Raw genomic sequence first — 20,551 nt, 5'->3', positions numbered from 1 at the left:
GGAATTCGAATTACATGAAAAACCCTTTCTCATAATTTTTTTCCCTGATACAAGTTCGCTATTGTTCTGGTATTTCCTGTCTGTGCAAAGATCTGGCAGTAACTTTAGTTTTTTGGAAGCATTTTAAAAGTTATAGATGTTGTCTGAACATAGATCTAGCCGTAATTCGAGATAATGGACTACAGAAAGCAAGAAAATTTGTAAAAACATGTAATAAACAATCACAAAGTCACACTTTCTCGATGATGATGATGCATTCAGGTGCGCTAAAAATAGTGGCCACTCCCTAAGCAATCCACTGCCAAAGTAAAGCCCTTCGCTCGCTAAATAAGGGTGCTTGCATCTTTAACACATATTATCAACTGTTGAAAAGATAATTTTTCTATTGAGCCGCAGCCACGCAAAGCCAATAGTCATCGATACCACAAATCCTCATGGTCACATTTTACACACACAATATATATAATATATATATATATATATATATATATATATATATATATATATATATATATAAATATATATATATATATGTGTGTGTGTGTGTGTGTGTGTATATATATATATATGTGTGTGTGTGTGTGTGTGTATATATATATATATATATGTGTGTATATATATATATATATATATATATATATATATATATATATATATATATATGCGTGTGTGTATGTGTAAATTTGATTAAGTCTGTTCATGAGCATAGTAAGTGCAAAGCTATTGTTAGTGGAGTCCTATCTAATGAATTTCCAGTGAACAGTGTACTCCAAGGGAATGTGTTGTCACCTATGTTGTTTATCCTCCTCATGGATTTTGTAATGCATAGAACAGTTGGAGATGGTGGAGAAGGATTGGACTGCATTGGTAATAGGATGTTAGCTGACCTCGAGTATGCTGATGACGATGTCCTTATTAGCAGAACACCACAGGATTTGCAATGCTTGCTTACCAGAATGCATGAATTATCACAGGAGGTTGGGCTTAAGATAAATAGAAGAAAGACAGATGATGAGAACGGAATGTGCAATGGAAGATAAAATATCATTGGAAGGAGAAAGGATTAATGAGGTAGAATCATTTAAATATTTAGGAACTATGATCTCTAATACAGTCTTTAGAATTCGAGTTTAACGAAAGATTGAAAAAAGCAAATCATCCAATGGCTAGGTTGAATAAAATTTGGAAAACAAATCACCTGAAATTACAAAAATAAAATCAGGCTATATATCAGTTTAGTGAGATCAGTGTTACTATATGGACATGAGTCGTGGTATGACAATGAAACAATATCCAACAGATTTTGTAGATTTGAGAACAAAGCCCTCAGAAGAATATTGGGAGTTAAATGGCAGGACAGGATTAGAAATGAAACTATAAGAGAGATTACTAGAGTTCCATATGTGGATGAGATCATGGTACGGGGCAGATGGAGATGGTTTGGGCACGCTTTTTGCACTCCCCAAAGAGATACTAGTTCACCAGGCTTTCAACTGGGCTCCTCAAGGCACTAAAGGAGTTGGAAAATCCAAGCCTACCTAGTCGAGGCCTATAAAGCGTGAAGTAGGAAATGACGAATGGAGAAGTATTCATTTAAAAGCTCAAGATAGAGACGACTGGCGGAATCAAACTGAGGCCTTTTGCGTCAATAGGCGTAGGAGGAGGCGATGATGATGATATCATATATTATTATTATTACCTCCGCCAGGAGGTTATGTTTTCGGTTCGGTTTGTTTGTTTGTTTGTTTGTTTCTCTGTTTGTCTGTCTGTCTGTGGACAACGTAGAGGCCACATTTCTACACGGAATCACTTCAAACTTGGCCAAGTAGTTCCCCAATGTGTATGGAAGAACTGATTAAATTTTGGTCAAGGTCACCCCAAGGTCAAGGTCACAGGGGTCACTGGTGTCACTATGACATAAGTGGCCATATCAAGAGACAGAAATAAAGCACTGACTTTTGCATAAGCCAACAGGGAAGTCCTAGTCCAGGCGCAACCCATGGGTGATGTTCAAATTTATAAAGGTCAAAGGTCAAGGTCATATTGGTGCATTATATCAATGTCATATTAAGTATCAGTGGCAAATGAACAAAGATCACTTGAAGGTCAAAAGTCAAGCAGGTCACTTGAAGGTCAAGGTCACGTGAAGGTCAAGGTCACGTGAAGGTCAAGGTCACGTGAAGGTCAAGTACATTTGAAGATCAAGGTCACTTGAAGCCAAGGTCATGTGAAGGTCAAGGTCACGTGAAGGTCAAGGTCACTTGAAGGTCACGTGAAGGTCAAGGTCATGTGAAGGTCGAAGTCACATCAATTCATGATTCTAGGACATATGGCGCTCTAGGTCACCTTGGCGGAGGTATGTCCTCTACGAGGACCATGTCCGCGTTCAGGACTTGCTCACTTGTTATTATTATTATTATTAATACTTGCTAAGCTACAACACTAGCTGGAAAAGTAGGATGCTATAAGCCAAGAGGTCCAACAGGGAAAATAGCCTAATGAGGAAAGGAAACAAGGGAAAATGAAAAGGAAAATATATATATATATATATATATATATATATATATATATATATATATATATATATATATATTATATATATATATTATATATATATATATATATATATATATATATATTATATTATATTATATATATATATATATATATATATATATATATATATATATATATATATATATACACACTTATTCTTAATTTCTCAAAACTATACCCACCCCGTGAAAATCATCTCATTAAAAAAACCGGTGACTGCAAACTGCCTCCATTTGAAATGATCACCCGCAGTCAAAATGAAATTAGAAACATCTCTGGAATCGAAAGAGAAAGCCAAACAACTAATTACTTCCAAGGGAAAGCATATTAACAAAACTCGAATTTCCAGAGATAACAATCAACATGAAAACTTATTAAATTTTCCAGCTTAAGGTCTTCGGAGACAAAACGTGCAAAGCCTAAAGCCCAATACAAAATGACTGCACAGCTTTATGCGACATTTGAGTGTAACAAAATCTGTGCTATGTAAATAAAAATACGTAAGAAAACATGCACTTATCACTACGTACCAATACGGGGGGGGGGGGGGGGGTTAAGGAGGCTGAGGGTGTTCTGACGGATAAATCATTAGGGGGAAAAAAAATTAAATATAATTGAGATGTTTGAGTATCCAGAAGAAAGCATATCCAGTGATTAATATTTGTGTATAGATAATAGTAATAATAAGGGTACACTCGGGCACACTATTCTATCTTATTTCTCTTCTTGTTTTGTTAGTTTTTATAGTTTATATAGGAGATATTTATTTTAATGTTACTGTTCTCTCAAAGTATCTTATTTTTCCCCGATTCCTTTCCTCATTGGGCTATTTTCCCTGCTGGAGCCTTTGCGCTTATAGCATCCTGCTTTACCATCTAGGGTTGTAGCTTAACAAGTAATAATAATAATAATACAGTAATATATAATAATAATAATTATTATAACTAATAATTATAATTTGCCTTATTTTCTGACTCTGAAAAGTTGCAAACCCTGCCCCAACAAGATAAAAGTTCACAAAAATATTAAGGCTACATTTGCCAGGCAAATACAGCATATTTCACTTTTCCCCCTCACATGTACTGGCCCATATTAATCTTTTTTTATATAAATGGATCCCCCATCAATTTATAAGAAATCATTCTGAAGTGGTGTGCAAAAATTGCGAATAACATCCTGTGGGCATTATAGCCATTTCCATAAAAAAAAATTTCAGGTCATATGGTTTGAATTTTAGGGATTTTTGGTATTTTTTTTTCATATGAAACATGTGCATTTTTTGGCTCTTATACTCTGTTAAGAGCAAAAAAAAATATGTTTTTGTAAAAAAAATAAATAAGAAAAAAAAAGAAAATCCCTAAAATTAATAATTTTGAAGTCATGTATACAAAAATCGTAACTTGCATCCTGTGGTCATACAGTATATCCAAGGTATCCTCTTACGAAATTTCACGTCATTTGGTGTAAATATGAGGGCACAGGAGCCGAGACTGTACACTTTTGGTCTAAAATTAAACGAAAATTGCAAAATTACTATTTTGAGCAAACGCATGCCGAAAATGTTGATGACTTCCTATTGGTATTCGTCTAAAGAACCTCCGTGACAAATTTCAGGGCACACACACCCCCCAAAAAAAAAAATAAAATAAAATAAAAAAAAAAAAAAAAAAAAAAATGACTTTAAGGTATCAAAATCTTTTTTTAAAACGCACCTGGGTATTTTCCCAATCGACCCTTGTGCCAAATTCCAGGTCATTTGGCCCAGAAATAAGAGATGAATCGACTTGAAGAATTGACAGCAGGAGAAGAAACAAGAGAAAAAAAAACAATATATTTCCCTCCTACCGAGTGAAATATAACAATATAATTCCAGTACTTACATTGGTAGATGGCTTCAACACCAGTGGTCTGAACTTACCGTATTCTCTGAAAGTAAATTCAAATATTCAAAATTTATTTTCAATATTATGTTCATGATGAACCGACTGAAAATTAAAATGCAATATTCCAAAATTATATCACGAATAACAACATTGGGATGTGGCAGGGAAGTCTGCCCCAATCTTTCATGTTCCTTCTACCCGACTATTATGAATTGATACTTTACCAAAAGCCATACACACACACTGAGCTCCAAATATAATATATATATATATATATATATATATATATATATATATATATATATATATATATATATATATATATATATATATATATATATATATATATATATATATAATGTGTGTATATATAAATATATATGATACATATATATAAATATATATATATATAAATATATAAATATATAATATAATTAACATATATATATATAATATATACATATACATATATATATAAATATATAATATAATTAACATACATTATATATATATATATATATATATATATATATATATATATAAAATGTGTGTATATATAAATATATATAATACATATATACATACATATATATAAATATATATATATAATATATATATATATATATACACATACATATATATAAATATATAATATAATTAACATATATATATAATATATATATACACATACATATATATATATATATAAATATATAATATAATTAACATACATTATATATATATATATATATATATATATATATATATATATATATATATATATATACATACATATATGTGTGTGTACAAGAGTAAGGAGAGTTGACAGTTATCACTCTAAACATATGTGTTAGTTTCTATTCATTTCGATTCCAAAGTGAAAGTTTACGAGCGCTACTCTTTTACTGCAGTGACGTCAACCGTATCTCTCGGTTTCAATTAAGTTTATATACGTGAAGGAGCAACGAGCCAAATGGTAATGAGGTTTAGGAAGAGACTAACAGTTGCTGCTTTAAAAAAAAACTCCTTCAATTTCTCCGAGGTTACATGAGTAGTCACATAGTTCAATTCTTAATACATCATAATTCTTAAGAGAAACTCCCGATTATGTGTATTTCAGCTAAGTTAGAATGCCAAGTTAAGTTGCATTCCTTTAAGCTAAAAAATGTTAAAGCAAAGAGGTTTCAATGCTCTGATATTATATTTTACTAAAATTAACACATTCAAACATTTATTTAAATATATATAAATTGTATTCCTTTAAACTAAAAAATGTTGAAGCAAATAGGTTCCAATGCTCTGATATTATATTTTACTAAAACTAATACATTCATACATTTAATAGGACACACACACATATATACATACACACCTCTATATATATACATATACATGCATACATACATACATATATATATATATATATATATATATATATATATATATATATATATATATATGCATACATACATATATATATATACATACATACATATATATATATACATACATACATACATATATAATATACATATATATATACATACATACATATATAATATACATATATATATACATACATACATATATAATATACATATATATATACATACATACATATATATATATATATATATATATATATATATATATATATATATATACATATATATATACATATATACATACATACATACATATATATATATATATATATATATATATATATATATATATATATATATATATATATATAAGGGCATTCCAGGTGCAACCCAGACAAGTTTACTTAAAAGGAAAAAAAATTAATTTATAAGCTTACGTTTTCCTACCAATGTTCTATCACCAATCGCCTACCCCACAACACTCGCATAGTTGCAACGAAACAGGAAATAAAAAGTGAAATCAACCTTCTAAGAATTTCAGTTAGCGCTTGTCCTAACTCCCGGCCTCTTGCAACAAGAGCAAAACGCATATGATGTCCTAATTGTGTATATTATTATTATTATTATTATCATTATTATTATTATTATTATTATTATTATTATCATCATATTATCATTAAAAGGGAAGATATTAACCAGACCACTGATTCAAGTTCGACTATTTTACAGAGCTGACCTGAGTAAATTCAGGAGGCAAAAAATACTTAAGGCTAATAAAATATAAAGTTTAAATATAGATATACATAAAATTTTTAGATAAAGCTAATGGAATTCAAAATAAATATATAGAAATTATAGGATAAAAATATAATCTTTCTATAAGTTTGTGGTAAATAGAAATTTAAATCTGATTTATAAAACTTATGTTTCTTAAAACAATCAAAATAAAAAATAGAAATTCTCCGAGTGTGATAAAATGTCAAAAAACTAATTCAGTGTCATAATGAAAGCATTTTAAAAATGTTCAATTATTCCAATCCCGAACCTAAAAAGAATTCTAATCTTAAGGTGTCATGCAAATATGCATTACGATTTCACATTTCTATTTCAGTTGTCTTGCAAATGTATGAAATTTCATGTTTAACCTCAGTGCGTTTCATCTAATTCAAGGCATTTTTTAACTATAAAATATAATTCCATGTTGTAAATTAAGAAATCATACAATGCTTTTTCATGCTATAAATTTTGCATACTGCAAATTTACGAATTTTTGGTCAAAATAACAAGAACACACAAAAATGTCAACTTCCATTCTAAAGTTCGATGAAAAAATAAGACTTAAGAAAGCTAAACAGTGTATAAAAAAAAAAAAAATTATATTACTAACAGAAAAATATGTCGGCGAGCCGAGATTATTTACTGCCTAAACACATCCTCAATTTAAGCACAAAACAAAAGACAATATGTGAGCCAAGCAACTTCACAATTATGTAAACACTTCTGACTTTAAAAATTTATGTCAACAAACCACAGCAAAATTCTTTCAAGTCATATGATCCCACCCGTCTGCAATTCCTCTCGCACTGCAGTGACGCTACTGAACGGAAAGTGCTTGGTTCTCTTGGCTCGTCCAAGCTCCAAATGGTAAAAGGCTTTTCTATGCAAGCATGTCAGACGCCCGTATGTATGTATAGTCGAGTCTATCTGATTCAAAGTTCTCAAATTTTCGACGAAGTTTTTCTTGAACAAAATTACCAATTTCAACTTAACACGTCACATGACCTCATTGACTCTTTGTGATTTACTTCTTGACATGTAGGGGGGGGGGGTACTTCTTTCCAATCAACTCCAGAATTGAACGGCTGGAGAGAGAAAAAAAAAAAAAAAATAAAAAAACCACTTGCTTGAAAGCTCCGTTAGTAACCATGAACCTAGAGTCAGGAAAGGGGGCTATTCTTGTAATCCTTAAGCCATCATCATCTCCTACGACTATTGACGCAAAAAGCCTCGGTTAGATTACGCCAGTCGTCTGTCTTGAGCTTTTAAAACAATACTTCTCTATACATCATCTCCCACTTTACGCTTCATAGTCCTCAGCCATGTAGACCTGGGTCTTCCCACTCTTCTAGTGCATTGTGGAGCACAGTTAAAAGTTTGGGAAACTATTGGGGAGTGTGATGAGCACGCCAAAACCATCTCAGTAAGTAGGGGGAAATTATTTAAAATTCAAACAGGGCTGCAGTTTGACAAATGGATATGTAATTATCTTCATGAAGGGCACATTAATTTTGTTCAAACCATAGAAACCGAGGCCAGAGGCCCACAACAGGGGTTCAATGTTTGACATAGAAAAGTGGAGGTTGAGTAGTGACTCAAGTGAACACAATGTCCGCCGGCCTCCTCTTAGTTATCATAATTGGCCGCTTTCTTCAACTCGAGGATTTCCGGTATTGAAGTCCACAATTGACGATGTGTTCCCTTGTGAAGATTATCGATTAAAAAGGAAAATATGTGACATACTCTCTCTCTCTCTCTTAATGATACCCACACACGCAATAAAAATGAGAGAGAGAGAGAGAGAGAGAGAGAGAGAGAGAGAGAGAGAGAGAGAGAGAGAGAGAGAGAGAGAGAGTGAGAGAGAGAGAAAGGGTGTGTGTTGAAACAAGTATATGCCAATGTCTGTAGTTATATATACGCAAGCTCCTAAGACTATAAAAATTATCAAGTTACTTTGCATTTAACACACAATATATATATATATATATATATATATATATATATATATATATATATATATATATATATATATATATATATATATATATATATACTGTATATATAATATATATATATATATATTTATATATATATATATATATATATATATATATATATATATATATATATATATATGAGTGTTATAATTGTTGTATGTATAACTAATTTCTACAATTTATAGGGTTTGTATATCGATACATATTTCACATGTAAATATATAGAATAACTAATATATACTGACTGGCAAATAAATATATTTTTACCTCTGGTCAACAGGTTAGTACAGTTGGATCTGGTCATTAACTGAAAGGGTGATCACCAAGAAATGCTCCTTGACCATCAAATAGGTTAACTTCTTGTTTACATCCACCAAGGGAATAAAGGGCTTACAACATCCTCTCTCAAGTGTGCGTGTACATTGCATGTAAATGGATAGATTGACACACCGAGACATACACCCTCTCACACACGTGTGTGTGTGTGTGTGTGTATAAATATATATATATATATATATATATATATATATATATATATATATATATATACATATATAAATATATATATATATATATATATATATATATATATATATATATATATATACATATAATTTATATAAAAATATATATATAAATATATAAATATATATAATAAATATATATATATAATAATTATATATATATAATAAATATATATATATAATAAATATATATACATATATATATATATATATATATATATATATATATATATATATATATATATATATATATATACCGGTATATATTATACACACACACGCCTATAAGGAACAAAATCACCCCCATCAATAGGAATAAAATGAAAATTCACATAATTGACTGTTTTCTCGTTTACATAAATTGCATTTTTTCAAAAACAATTACAATGATAAACACATGCACTCATTTATTTAACATGTTGAGAAAGACATGTTAAATAAAAAAAAATGAATAAATCCTCTTCTCATCCCAACTACTCTATCCTACCGATTCCCAAGACAACCATTGACCCCGTGACCTCGATTTACTGGATACAACCTTGGGAAAAGGTTGAAGATACTGTTTGAAACAATATTTATAATTACACCTTCCAGTATATTTAATTTACTGTCTATTCTATATATAATAAGAAGGACATTCGCATTTGAAAGCCGAGGGAGTTAGTTGACACAGATATTGCACGCGCGCTTTTCCTGCATCAGATGGATGTTTTTACCGAAACCAGTTGGGGCCCCGGTAGGAGCGTGACGAGAAAAAAGTGGGGGCCCCGAAGCGAGCCTAGCGATGTATTAAAGGTGCGTCGTCTGCTTTGAGGGAGTCATAAGTGAACTTGGTGTTGTGTGATGTGCTAAGGAACCCGCACGGAAAAGAACACGTCTTGTTGGTGCTAGGATAAATTAAGTGACTTTTAAAAAGTAAGTTTCTAAATTCAGAGTCGTGTTAAAGTGGTTGCATGCTGTCTTCCCAAGATTTCTTCATACGGTACTTGATATATTGAGGACTACTACAGCAGAGGACGTCTCACTGATCCAGCCTATACATAAATATATTTAACAGGATACCTGTTTTTAAAAAGTGTGAATTTTCTTCACAGTAGTTTAGTTCAGTGCAAATGGATTACTACTTACTGCATCATCTGAATCTCCAAGACTTGCGACAATTACATTTGATATAAATTCAATTTCCCATAAGGGAGCAGTTTTGCAATTACTGGGTTCATGAAATGTGTCCTTTACACTAAATTTTCTTACACGATTCTTATATATTCTATTCCAATCAATAGATGAAACTTGTACACATATTAAAACAATTTTAGACTGAAGTAAAATAATCATTCGACAATATAAAAAGAATATTAACATCCTTATCTGACCAGGCGTTACTAGCGAAACTAAACAAAATTACTTTTTCCTTATATGTTTAAATACTAACGATCAGCATGGTCTGTTAAATTGTAATCTGAATTTGTGAAATAACTGTAATAACAACTCCAAATGGCTTCTTTTACTATAGTTGCAATATAAATTCATTCACAAATTTCAAACAATTTCTTACAAATAATATCCTTATTCTCAAGAGTTGAATTGAACAAAATTTAGGCCTTAAAGCAAGTACTGGGCCATCAAAGATCATTCAGCGGTAATCGTAACTTATAGTTTTTATAGGAAATATTTATTTTAATGTTACTATTCTTAAAATATTTTAATATTTTATTTTTCCTTATTCCTTTAATCACCGAACTATTTTTGCCTGTTGGAGCCCCTGGGCTTATAGCATCCTGCTTTTCAAACAATGGTTGTAGCCTAGCAAGTAGTAGAAGTAGTAGTAATAATAATAATAATCGTAACCTATGGAATTAACTACCGAAAACAAGAATGCATCTTACTGTTTACACATATAAAAGATTCACAAGCGATCGATTATTCTCTTTGTATATCATTATATATATATATATATATATATATATATATATATATATATATATATATATATATATATATATATATATATGTATATATATATATATATATATATATATATATATATATATATATATATATATATGCTGTTACCTTCTGTATCGTTTTCATTAGCAAATCAACACACAAATACGAAATCAATTAAATTTCGAGGTTATTTAATATTTAACAACTTCCGTCAAATGACATGACATAAGATATATAGTAGTTCATTTTATAATGCACTTAATCTATATATTAAAAATAAAATATGTTCGTTCTACTACGCATTTAAATCTATAATACACTGATAATTTAAAAAAATCGTTTTACAATGCACTTAAATCTATAATGAATTCAAAATAAGATAAAAAATTCGTTTTATAAGGCACTTAAATCTATAATACACTAAAAATCTAAAAAAAAAAAAAAACTATTCGTTCTACAATGAACTTGAACCTATAATACATTCCAATTAAAACAACCCTGAAGACATTAATTATTGGCCCTTCCTGACCATATCCCTGAAAAGCCAACTGACTAACCGGGGCGTATATCTCCCTCAGATGCAATCTTGGCTGCGCGTGTTGGCGCTCATATCGCTGGCGGTAGTTGCCGTCACAGCGCTGGAGCAAGAGACCCAACCAGAAGAGCTGCAAGGAGTCGAGGAGGAAGATGTCGACTTTCAGGATGAGGTCGAACTTCCACAAGGTAAGAGGAAATGCGTTGACGAAACGCAACCCTTAATGTACACTCGGGAACACTATTCTATCTAATTTCTCTTCCTCTTGTTTTGGTAATGTCTATAGTTTATTTAGGAAATATTTATTTCAATGTTATTCTCATTAAAATATTTTATTTTCCCTACTTTTCCAACTAGGGTTGTAACTTAGCAGTTAATATAATATTTTATATATATATATATATATATATATATATATATATATATATATATATATATATATATATATATATATATATATATATATATGTATACACACACACACATAATATATATATATATATATATATATATATATATATATAAATATATATATATATATATATATATATATATATATATATGTATACACACACACACATAATATATATATATATATATATATATATATATATATATATATATATATATATATATATAAAATTATGCATAGTGAAAGAACAAATAAAGAATATTTGGTTCAACTTCTCATGTATGGCTAAGTTTATTTACGGCAGCCATGTGCACTTAAGTCTATCCAACAGGATTATCAACTTGAAATAAATTCTGAACATGCTACATAGTTAAATGAACACCAACATCAAAATTTTTACGTTACCAGCTAGTAAAATACCTTTTTATAGATATCTAAACGATCCCTTGTAAGTCTAAATGTTTTACTAATACAACAAACGTATGGAGATCTAATGCTTGGCCTTCTGGGGGACTGCTAGCGGTGCCCCAAAAATCAACCCAATATTACTTCCGCAAAAAAACTGGAAAGACAAGTTTTTATACTTGGATGGGGGGGGGGGGTAAGGTGGCCCAAATTTAAACAGGTTAAAGAAAAAAAATACTAACGGAACTAACAGACCAATGGAATGTGAACTAGACATACAGAATAAATCTTGAAAATAATAAAAATTGGAAAGATTGATCAAGTTCTATTAGTAAGATTAAAAACCATGGGAAAATGTACTTTGACTTGAAAGGGAACATGCGTTACATGATTTTATTTCATTCACATAACACGAAATCATTAATGTCGTCAATAGCTTTAAAAAATGTATGCTCAGATTTGGAAACCATATACTGGTAAGATAATATCCACCTGAATCCTACATATATAAAATTACACTCATGTAGCCACCCTTTCTTTTCTTGTTTCAGCTCGAACTCTTACAGAATGGAGCAATGCATTCTGGAGATGGATGGGCTACGACGAATACGACTATTATGAAGACGACTACGATAACTACTATTTCGCCGCAGCCACACCCCAAGTAGGCTATGGACTTCCAGCCGTAGGCTACATCACTCCCACGGGGGGATCACCCCACTCTTCCTACAGCAGCTACGTGCCCATCCAACCTGGCCAGGGTGGATTTGGTCGCCCTGCTCGAGATGATGAGGAGTGAGTGTCACCTTCTCTTGCTTTATTAGAGGTCGATGTAGGATCGAATGGGCAGGGGATTTTTGCCATTTTAATTAATGCAGGGGTTGGGAAAGCCATTTGTTATGAAAGGTGTCATGAAAATTGACTTATGTCTGAAATATCATGAGGACATATTAAATGCTTTATCATATCTTGCTACTTATAATTCGTACTTAATCCAAATTAATCTTTCACAATTACACTCTGGTGAACTGGTAACATTTCAAGTAAACACATTTTAGAGTTCCAACTGGGGACAGTATTTGTCCCATCATACTACTATATTTTCTAATATTGGCAAACAGGAGATATCCACCTCTCATGATATTTCCTTAAAACGTATATCTTACTAATATTTTCATGTATGAGTGGAAAACATTTTTAAGGCATGAAAAGAACTTTAGGTGGCTTCTTTCGCTTCCTTGTCCGCTATGAATTCCAACCCGACAGGCAAGGTGACAGAAACGAATACTTCTGTGAAGATAATATAAGTCAAGATGCCACCCTAGAGCTTACTGAACTAAGGGGTAGAAGCCACTCTTAGAAATTACTGAACTAAGGGATAGAAGCTACTCTTAGAAGTTACTGAACTAAGAGTTAAAAAGTAATAAAAAACTTTTTTTTTTTAAGTTGGAAGCACTCTCAATATTCAAAGTATGACAAAGTATTTTACCTTCCATTTAGAAAAGTTCTACCTCCTTAAATTAATGCTGTTAACTTTGCATAAATGCAAAACAGGGAGAATGCCAAAACCTTTATGGAACCCATATCAGAAGGAAATGAAATCTAAAATGGACAAAGTAATGGAGTGGCAACAAAGTAGCCTTTTAATAGGGGGAAATATTCCCAGTATGGGCAAACTTAATAAGGAAGTGAAATCAAACCTTTGTAGCAAAAGACAGCTATAAGAAAAAATGTAATGTCCAATTTCCCATCAACTTCACAGGTTGGATATAAGATACTATGTTACTAGTTGCTTTTTCAACAACTTGAGATTGTCTTGTCGCAGGTATATAAAGTACTTCTAAAGTAACAATATGCTCAGATAAGACAAAACTGCAAGCAATACCCTTTTCAAATGTTTTTGTAGTTCAAACAAGGGATTCTCCAGAAAAAAAAGTATAGAATTGTAACTTCTAATCTTTCGTTTTCTTGTTTCAGCTACGATGAAGACAGCTGGTCGATGACTGACATGTTGATGGATATGGCAATCACTGTCGTTCCCGTTGGTCTCCTCCTTTCTGCTCTGCCCACTGGTCTCTTCACCTTTGCCATCAGAAGGTTATTTGAATTTTGGATCATTCATTCAATGAATTATTGAATATTCAGCATAACATACAGAGCTTAATCCAATCCTCAATACTTCAACACATGAAAGAATAAAAACAAATATCCTTTTTCTTTTTACCAGGCGTAGCTTCGATGACAGCAACTTGCTGATGGATACTCTTGACCAAACTGAAATCAATCGCATCGTGTCCCTGTTAAAAAGCGACCTGACTGACCGTAGGTGCCAAGAAGAACTTTTCTGTGAGCTCAGCAAAGTTGGAGAACTAGATGATGCTTCTTACCTACAGAAGAGCTTCTATTACATCTCAACTCTGTAAGTAATACTGTCTCTGATATAATACAATACAATATTTTTATGATTGTAAATTATCAATTTGCCTCAAAGCCAACAAAATATCCAATTTAATTAAATCAATTAAAAAATAATTACTAATGAATGAGAAAGAAAAATAACTATTGACATATACATGCCAATTTTTTCAGGACCCCAGATTTCTTGGCCAGCAGAGTGGGTCTTGGCAGACTGTTCCGCACAACACGCTCTGGATACTGCCAGGCACTGCAATGCCCCTCTAAACCTTACCTAGAAGCCCCCAAAATAACCCACAAGGCTACAGATACCAACCTCATCTCTGAGGTTGTCACAGATACTGAAAAAGAGGCCACTGAAGTTACCAAAGAATGATTTGAAATGCTGCTTACCTCGAAGTAAGACAACTGGTAGTGACTAAAAAATCGCCATCATCATCATTCTGAAACTTAGCCGACACTTGTTCTTTGGAATAGCTTCGTTCTGTGAAGTTACTGGCAGCGAACACTTCCCAAGTTGCTTTGATTGTTAATTTAACCACAACAGATCTATGAACAAAAGCAGATAAAACCTAGTCATGCTAACCAAGGGTGCAAACGTAGGCGTCGTATCACATTATATTGCACACGAGGTCATGGCTATCTTTTAAGTTATTAATAGGTGTGTATATATATATACACATATATATACTGTGTATATATATATATATATATATATATATATATATATATATATATATATATATATATATATATATGTATATATATATATACCCAACAGTTTTAAAAAACTAATTTTTTTCTATTCTCCATTGTTATAAATCTCTGGGTAGGTTTCTACTTTAACCTCTGACGTGAACAGGTGACCAATATCTCTAGACAAGATGTAGACAGACCTGTAGTAGACGCCACTGAACTAAGCAACTCACTCCAATCTCTCACGGTGCCATAGCGGCCACAAAGTCTGGAAAATGCTCACACATACTAAACTATCTGTTACCATGAAAGCAAAAAATTGCGCAACGCACATTTAATGTTATGTAATTGTCTAAGGAAATACAGATAAAACTTTGTGACTGCCATGCTGACTTGATGGACTTCAATTTGTGCTCCTTCATCATGTGTCCCGTTCTTTCATTGTGAAATGACATACAAAATAACTGAAGAGATTTTCTTCCATATCCAAATTGTTTAGGCTGACCAGGCACATCAAATGGAAATGGATGATCATCATTGTGTACTTTTTTGTGTCCATTTACAAGATTTCCATTTATTTCAGCATTCCATGTTCCAAACCATTATGTGTTTCACATTTTCGTTTACAGGATATTCATATTACACAACCTTTCGTAATTTAAGTATGTGTGGATCACCTGACTGATAACGATGTAGATATTGTATTTATTTTTGTATACGTAGAACAATATATCATTTAGCCATTGGGGCTGGTCCTCAATCCACTTTATACTCAGGCTCTTTTCCTGAATACTTTCTACTGTACTTTTAAGGTTGCTCAAATGACATTAATAGGACAGAACACTAGACGCAGAGTCGGTAATACCAATGCCAAGATTAGGAGACACGGCCAAGAAAGTTTTAAATTTACGATTTTTGTTTATAATCTCTTGAAAATAATTCTAGCATACTCAATACAATAGAATAATTATTAATACATTTTGCATACTGCTTAAAAGAATAATATAATCACATGGCATAGGTGAAACCGAATCTTTTTATGACTACGGGTAGACTTACAGCCAAAGACTTCAAATGGATTAGTGCAAGTCTGACATTCAGTAATTAAGGTTGCACTGATAGATACAGATGACTTGTCAGTAATGACCAAACTCTTTTGTCACAGCTCAATTCAGTGGTGCATCTTTATCAAGTGGACACAGTTTTTTTTTTTTTTTTTTTTTTTTTTTACACTTGAACCAGACTTTAACAAGTGACCACCTAGACTGGTGACATTGCCAATAAATGTACACAAAACATAGACAATGACTGCTCAACAAGTCACACAATTGTAACTTATCTTACAATCACTGAATGTTGTTATGCAAATACACTTACATTTGCTCAGCTATTTACAAATTCTAATAAGTAGCAAATTTTATGAAAGGCTGAAGTCACTCTGCCCTTTTAGTGCAGATAAATTTTACTTAATTCAGGACATAACCACGGCATAGTTATGACTACATATCTGCTTGGAAAATTTTGCTCTCAAAACCACTGGTGCTATTTCATCCTTGTAGTGAAGAAATAGAAGTCCAGAGACAGAAATGGACCAACTCAACCTAAGACAAGACTGTGATATAGATTTACGTTAGCGAGACGGCATCGAATGCCAGACATAGACGATAGCAATGACATGATTTATAAATCTCTTCTAGCATAGTGAATTAACAACTTAAATTAATGGTAATTGTCTGAATAGTTTTTCCTATTACAATCATGTAAACTGTGGAACTGTATTAGAGCTGGGGGCCCAACACAGAGAGAAACCTTGCCCTAAGTGCAGATTCAACAGTTCATTATGGAGTTATTGACATTTAAAAACTATCCCCTCTATCCTTTTAAAAACATTGACAAAAAAAAATTCTCATTGAACAAGAGACATGGATATGGACTTTCTGTGACTGACATGTGAAATTACACAGCTTACTACACACATTTCAACTCTGGTTCACTTCCTTTTAAAGCTTGCACATTGGAATTTATAGGATATGTTGAGATGTTACATTTCAAGTGACAGACACCATTGACTACAATTCAGTTTTCAGAACGTTTTTGTCTGCCAATGAAGTAAACTGACCTACTGACATTTGTTGGACCAAACAGATATGCAATATGATTGTAATCACATTACATACAATACACATGTGACAAGATAATTTCTCATCACAATTTTTATTTAGAATAGACTTATAGCACCAGGACTTCAATTATATTTATGATCATGTTTTCTATTTGTTATCATCATTTTGTACTTTCTTTTGTTATATTTATTAAGAATATTTATTTTTGTTTTATCAGTAAAATAAAAGCATCCTTTCAAAGTGTTTTCATTTTTAAACAAAGGAGTCAGATAGGGGTTGGTTATAATTGCAGGTAAAACACAAAAGTTACTGGCAACTCAAATACTCAGAAAAACAGTCTACGAGTTTGAAAAATGCACTTATACTAGACAACTGAAACACTTTGCCAACCTAAAGGCAGCTTGAACTTGAGTTTTAGTTTTATAATGGGCATTGTCCACGGTTGAGATCCACACCTGACATGGTTTCTGGAAAGATAGTTGCCACTAACCACTTGGGCATACTTTATAAGGCTGTTTTACTGCAAGGTATTCTTTGCCTTATTATGGGTTTACAATGCTGGTTGCTTATTGAATACCCTCTGTTATTGAAGTATTTTCTTTAAGTTGTCTTTTTCGTTTAACATTGACCTGCACCTCACTGGCAAGGAAGAAGTACAGTGACCGAGTTTCTTGAGTTGGTAATATAAAAAGTAATGAAATGTGATAAATATACAGTTAAGTATATTAAAGGTTCTGAGTTTATAAGCAATATGATGGTACCAAAGTTCTTTCTAAAGTTAGAAAGTCCATCTAGCACTGTTAAGGATGGTAGTATTAGTAGATTAGATTCTCCAAAGATACTTTAGTGCCTTGCTCTACAACCTACATTTTATCAAGTTTCATAATAAAATTTCACATATGCATGTGTACTGTATATTTATTAGCTGAGTGGAATTATGAAAAATTTAGGGTTTTTATTTTTCTTAACTAATACAAACCTGTAGCTATTTATAGAGATTATCATTTTGGCAAAGCTTAAACTAGCCATGAGCCATTTTAGCGAGTTGGAACTACCCTACCGCTAATGGGGCATCCCTCTCTCACACACACACCTCTGTATTCTGATCCCTCTTGATTGCAGCCATGACTTATGGGGGACAGGTGATGTCGGGACAATTTGTATTATAGCTACAGGTTTGTACTCGTTAAAAAAAAATACAAATTACTTCTAAATTTGTCATTTGCTCCTGCACTAACAAACCTTACGCTATTTATAGGGATGACCCACCTGTTAGAAGGCTGGAAGTCCCGACCAACTGGCTGGTCTTTGACACGGAGATTTTCCCATACGTGCTCTGCATGTAACAGAGAGAAACCCTGACACATCACTAAACTAGGATGCAAAGCCCGGTTAGCGGCCTGGGAAATTCTAGTGAATGCGAGAAGCTAGCAGTGTGACTAGTCTATGGAACATATTCCCAGAAATGTAGGAATCTAAGAAGTAACCAAAAACGTTGGAGGCTGAATGTGTCCACACGAAGGTCCGAGGGTGTATAGGCCGAAGGAGACCAGAAGTAAACAAGATACTAACAACCTCTGGTGTTCTAGTAGGTCACGCATCCCCGGATCACCCATGAGGGGTGATAACCCTATGGGGTTACGCCTCCCGATGCAGTGGGGGGGGCCAACAGATTCAAGGGATCTGCCTCCAAAACCACATCTGAGTTCCATTTTGCTGCAGGAGATTGCCTAACTAGCACAGTTCCTATCCAAGCAAAGTCGGCTCGTGAGGCAGTCCTATACTATAGGTGAAAACAAGGGAGGAGGTAGCAGTCGAAGCAGTAACCTGGCCCTTAAGGCTCCTGGCCCGTAGGCCATTCTGTAGTAGGAACGAAGTGTAGGTGAAGAACGTATGTTTATGAGGAAGGATAGTCAGAAAATATGCCCAATTTGATAAAGAATCCTGGCTACAGGAATGAGGGTTCTTCGAATTTCACAGAAAGAAATGAAAACTTCATCAACAGAAGAAACTCTGTGAAAAACAAACAAAAAGACCAAAGGGAGAGAGGCATTAAGCGCCAAGGGTAGCCCTCGTATATTATCCTGGTCGTCGATGGAGGGTTTTAGGTTAGGTTCCCAAAAGGAAATCTGCATTAAACTCCTTCAACCCTAAGGGGGAGGGGGAGGGGCTACCGAAATAAGTGTAAGCCCAAGAGAGAGGCGAGAAGACGATCTATGTTGTCTAGATGAGAATGCTCTCCGGAGAGGCTCTCAGGAGCAGGTTCATCAACTCTACAAGGGAGGACTACCTTAGTAGCAAAATGCCAAGAGAGAGGTGAGAAACTATCTATACTGCCTAGAGTTGAGGATTCTTCGAAGAGAGAGACTTGGGAAGCCCATGCTTCAATGAAGGGTCTCCAAAAGAATGGAAAATTCCAGAGGAGCTTTACCTTGGAAGGCAAAGTATCCAGGGCTAAACTGTAGATGCTGGAAGTGGTTGCTAGTTTTAACAGTGACCTACAGGAGAGCCGACTAATGACAATCTTGAGCAGGCTAAGTTGTGATTATGAACCGCCGAACAGCCAACGTCAAGCAAGCAAACAGTAACCAAGCAAACGGTAGGCTAGCAAACAACATGCAAGCGAGCGTCTAGTTGCTAACGCTGAACTGTCATGTAGTGAGACGACAAATAGCGCGATTGATAAGAAGTTGGAGATTGTCTAGCCGTTGAAAATGGAGATTGACAAGCTGACAAATTGGAGATCAGGTAAATCAGATATGTGCCGAATCGGCACATTGGTGAACAGCGAGCTTGCGATTTGCGAGTTGCCAATTGGATAGTTGGAGATAGGAGAGCTGTCAATAAGCAAGCTGATCTCGCTGTAAGCTGGAGATCAGCAATCAGCGAGATGGCA

General features: G+C 33.0%; 1 protein-coding gene across 1 annotated transcript; it reads left to right on the top strand.

Moving 5' to 3' along the window:
* Positions 1-9,935: 9,935 nt before the first annotated feature.
* On the top strand, positions 9,936-15,530 carry LOC137650514 (uncharacterized). The gene is made up of 6 exons (XM_068383734.1): positions 9,936-10,037; positions 11,648-11,792; positions 12,973-13,216; positions 14,399-14,518; positions 14,649-14,840; positions 15,011-15,530. Exons 2-6 carry the CDS (start codon positions 11,648-11,650, stop codon positions 15,210-15,212), a joined length of 903 nt encoding a protein of 300 aa, XP_068239835.1. The 5' UTR covers positions 9,936-10,037; the 3' UTR covers positions 15,213-15,530.
* The last annotated feature ends 5,021 nt before the right edge of the window (positions 15,531-20,551 follow it).

The sequence above is a fragment of the Palaemon carinicauda genome, chromosome 12 (genome assembly GCF_036898095.1).
Source record: "Palaemon carinicauda isolate YSFRI2023 chromosome 12, ASM3689809v2, whole genome shotgun sequence".
In the NCBI taxonomy this organism is placed as follows: domain Eukaryota; kingdom Metazoa; phylum Arthropoda; class Malacostraca; order Decapoda; family Palaemonidae; genus Palaemon; species Palaemon carinicauda.
This window is presented reverse-complemented; position numbering and strand designations above follow the sequence as displayed.

Excerpts from the sequence above, each read along its gene's own strand:
- LOC137650514 (XM_068383734.1), top strand. The coding sequence starts at position 11,648 with ATGCAATCTTGGCTGCGCGTGTTGGCGCTCATATCGCTGGCGGTAGTT. Across the intron at positions 14,519-14,648 it reads TTCACCTTTGCCATCAGAAG|GCGTAGCTTCGATGACAGCA; the intron begins GTTATTTGAATT and ends TCTTTTTACCAG. Across the intron at positions 14,841-15,010 it reads TTCTATTACATCTCAACTCT|GACCCCAGATTTCTTGGCCA; the intron begins GTAAGTAATACT and ends CAATTTTTTCAG.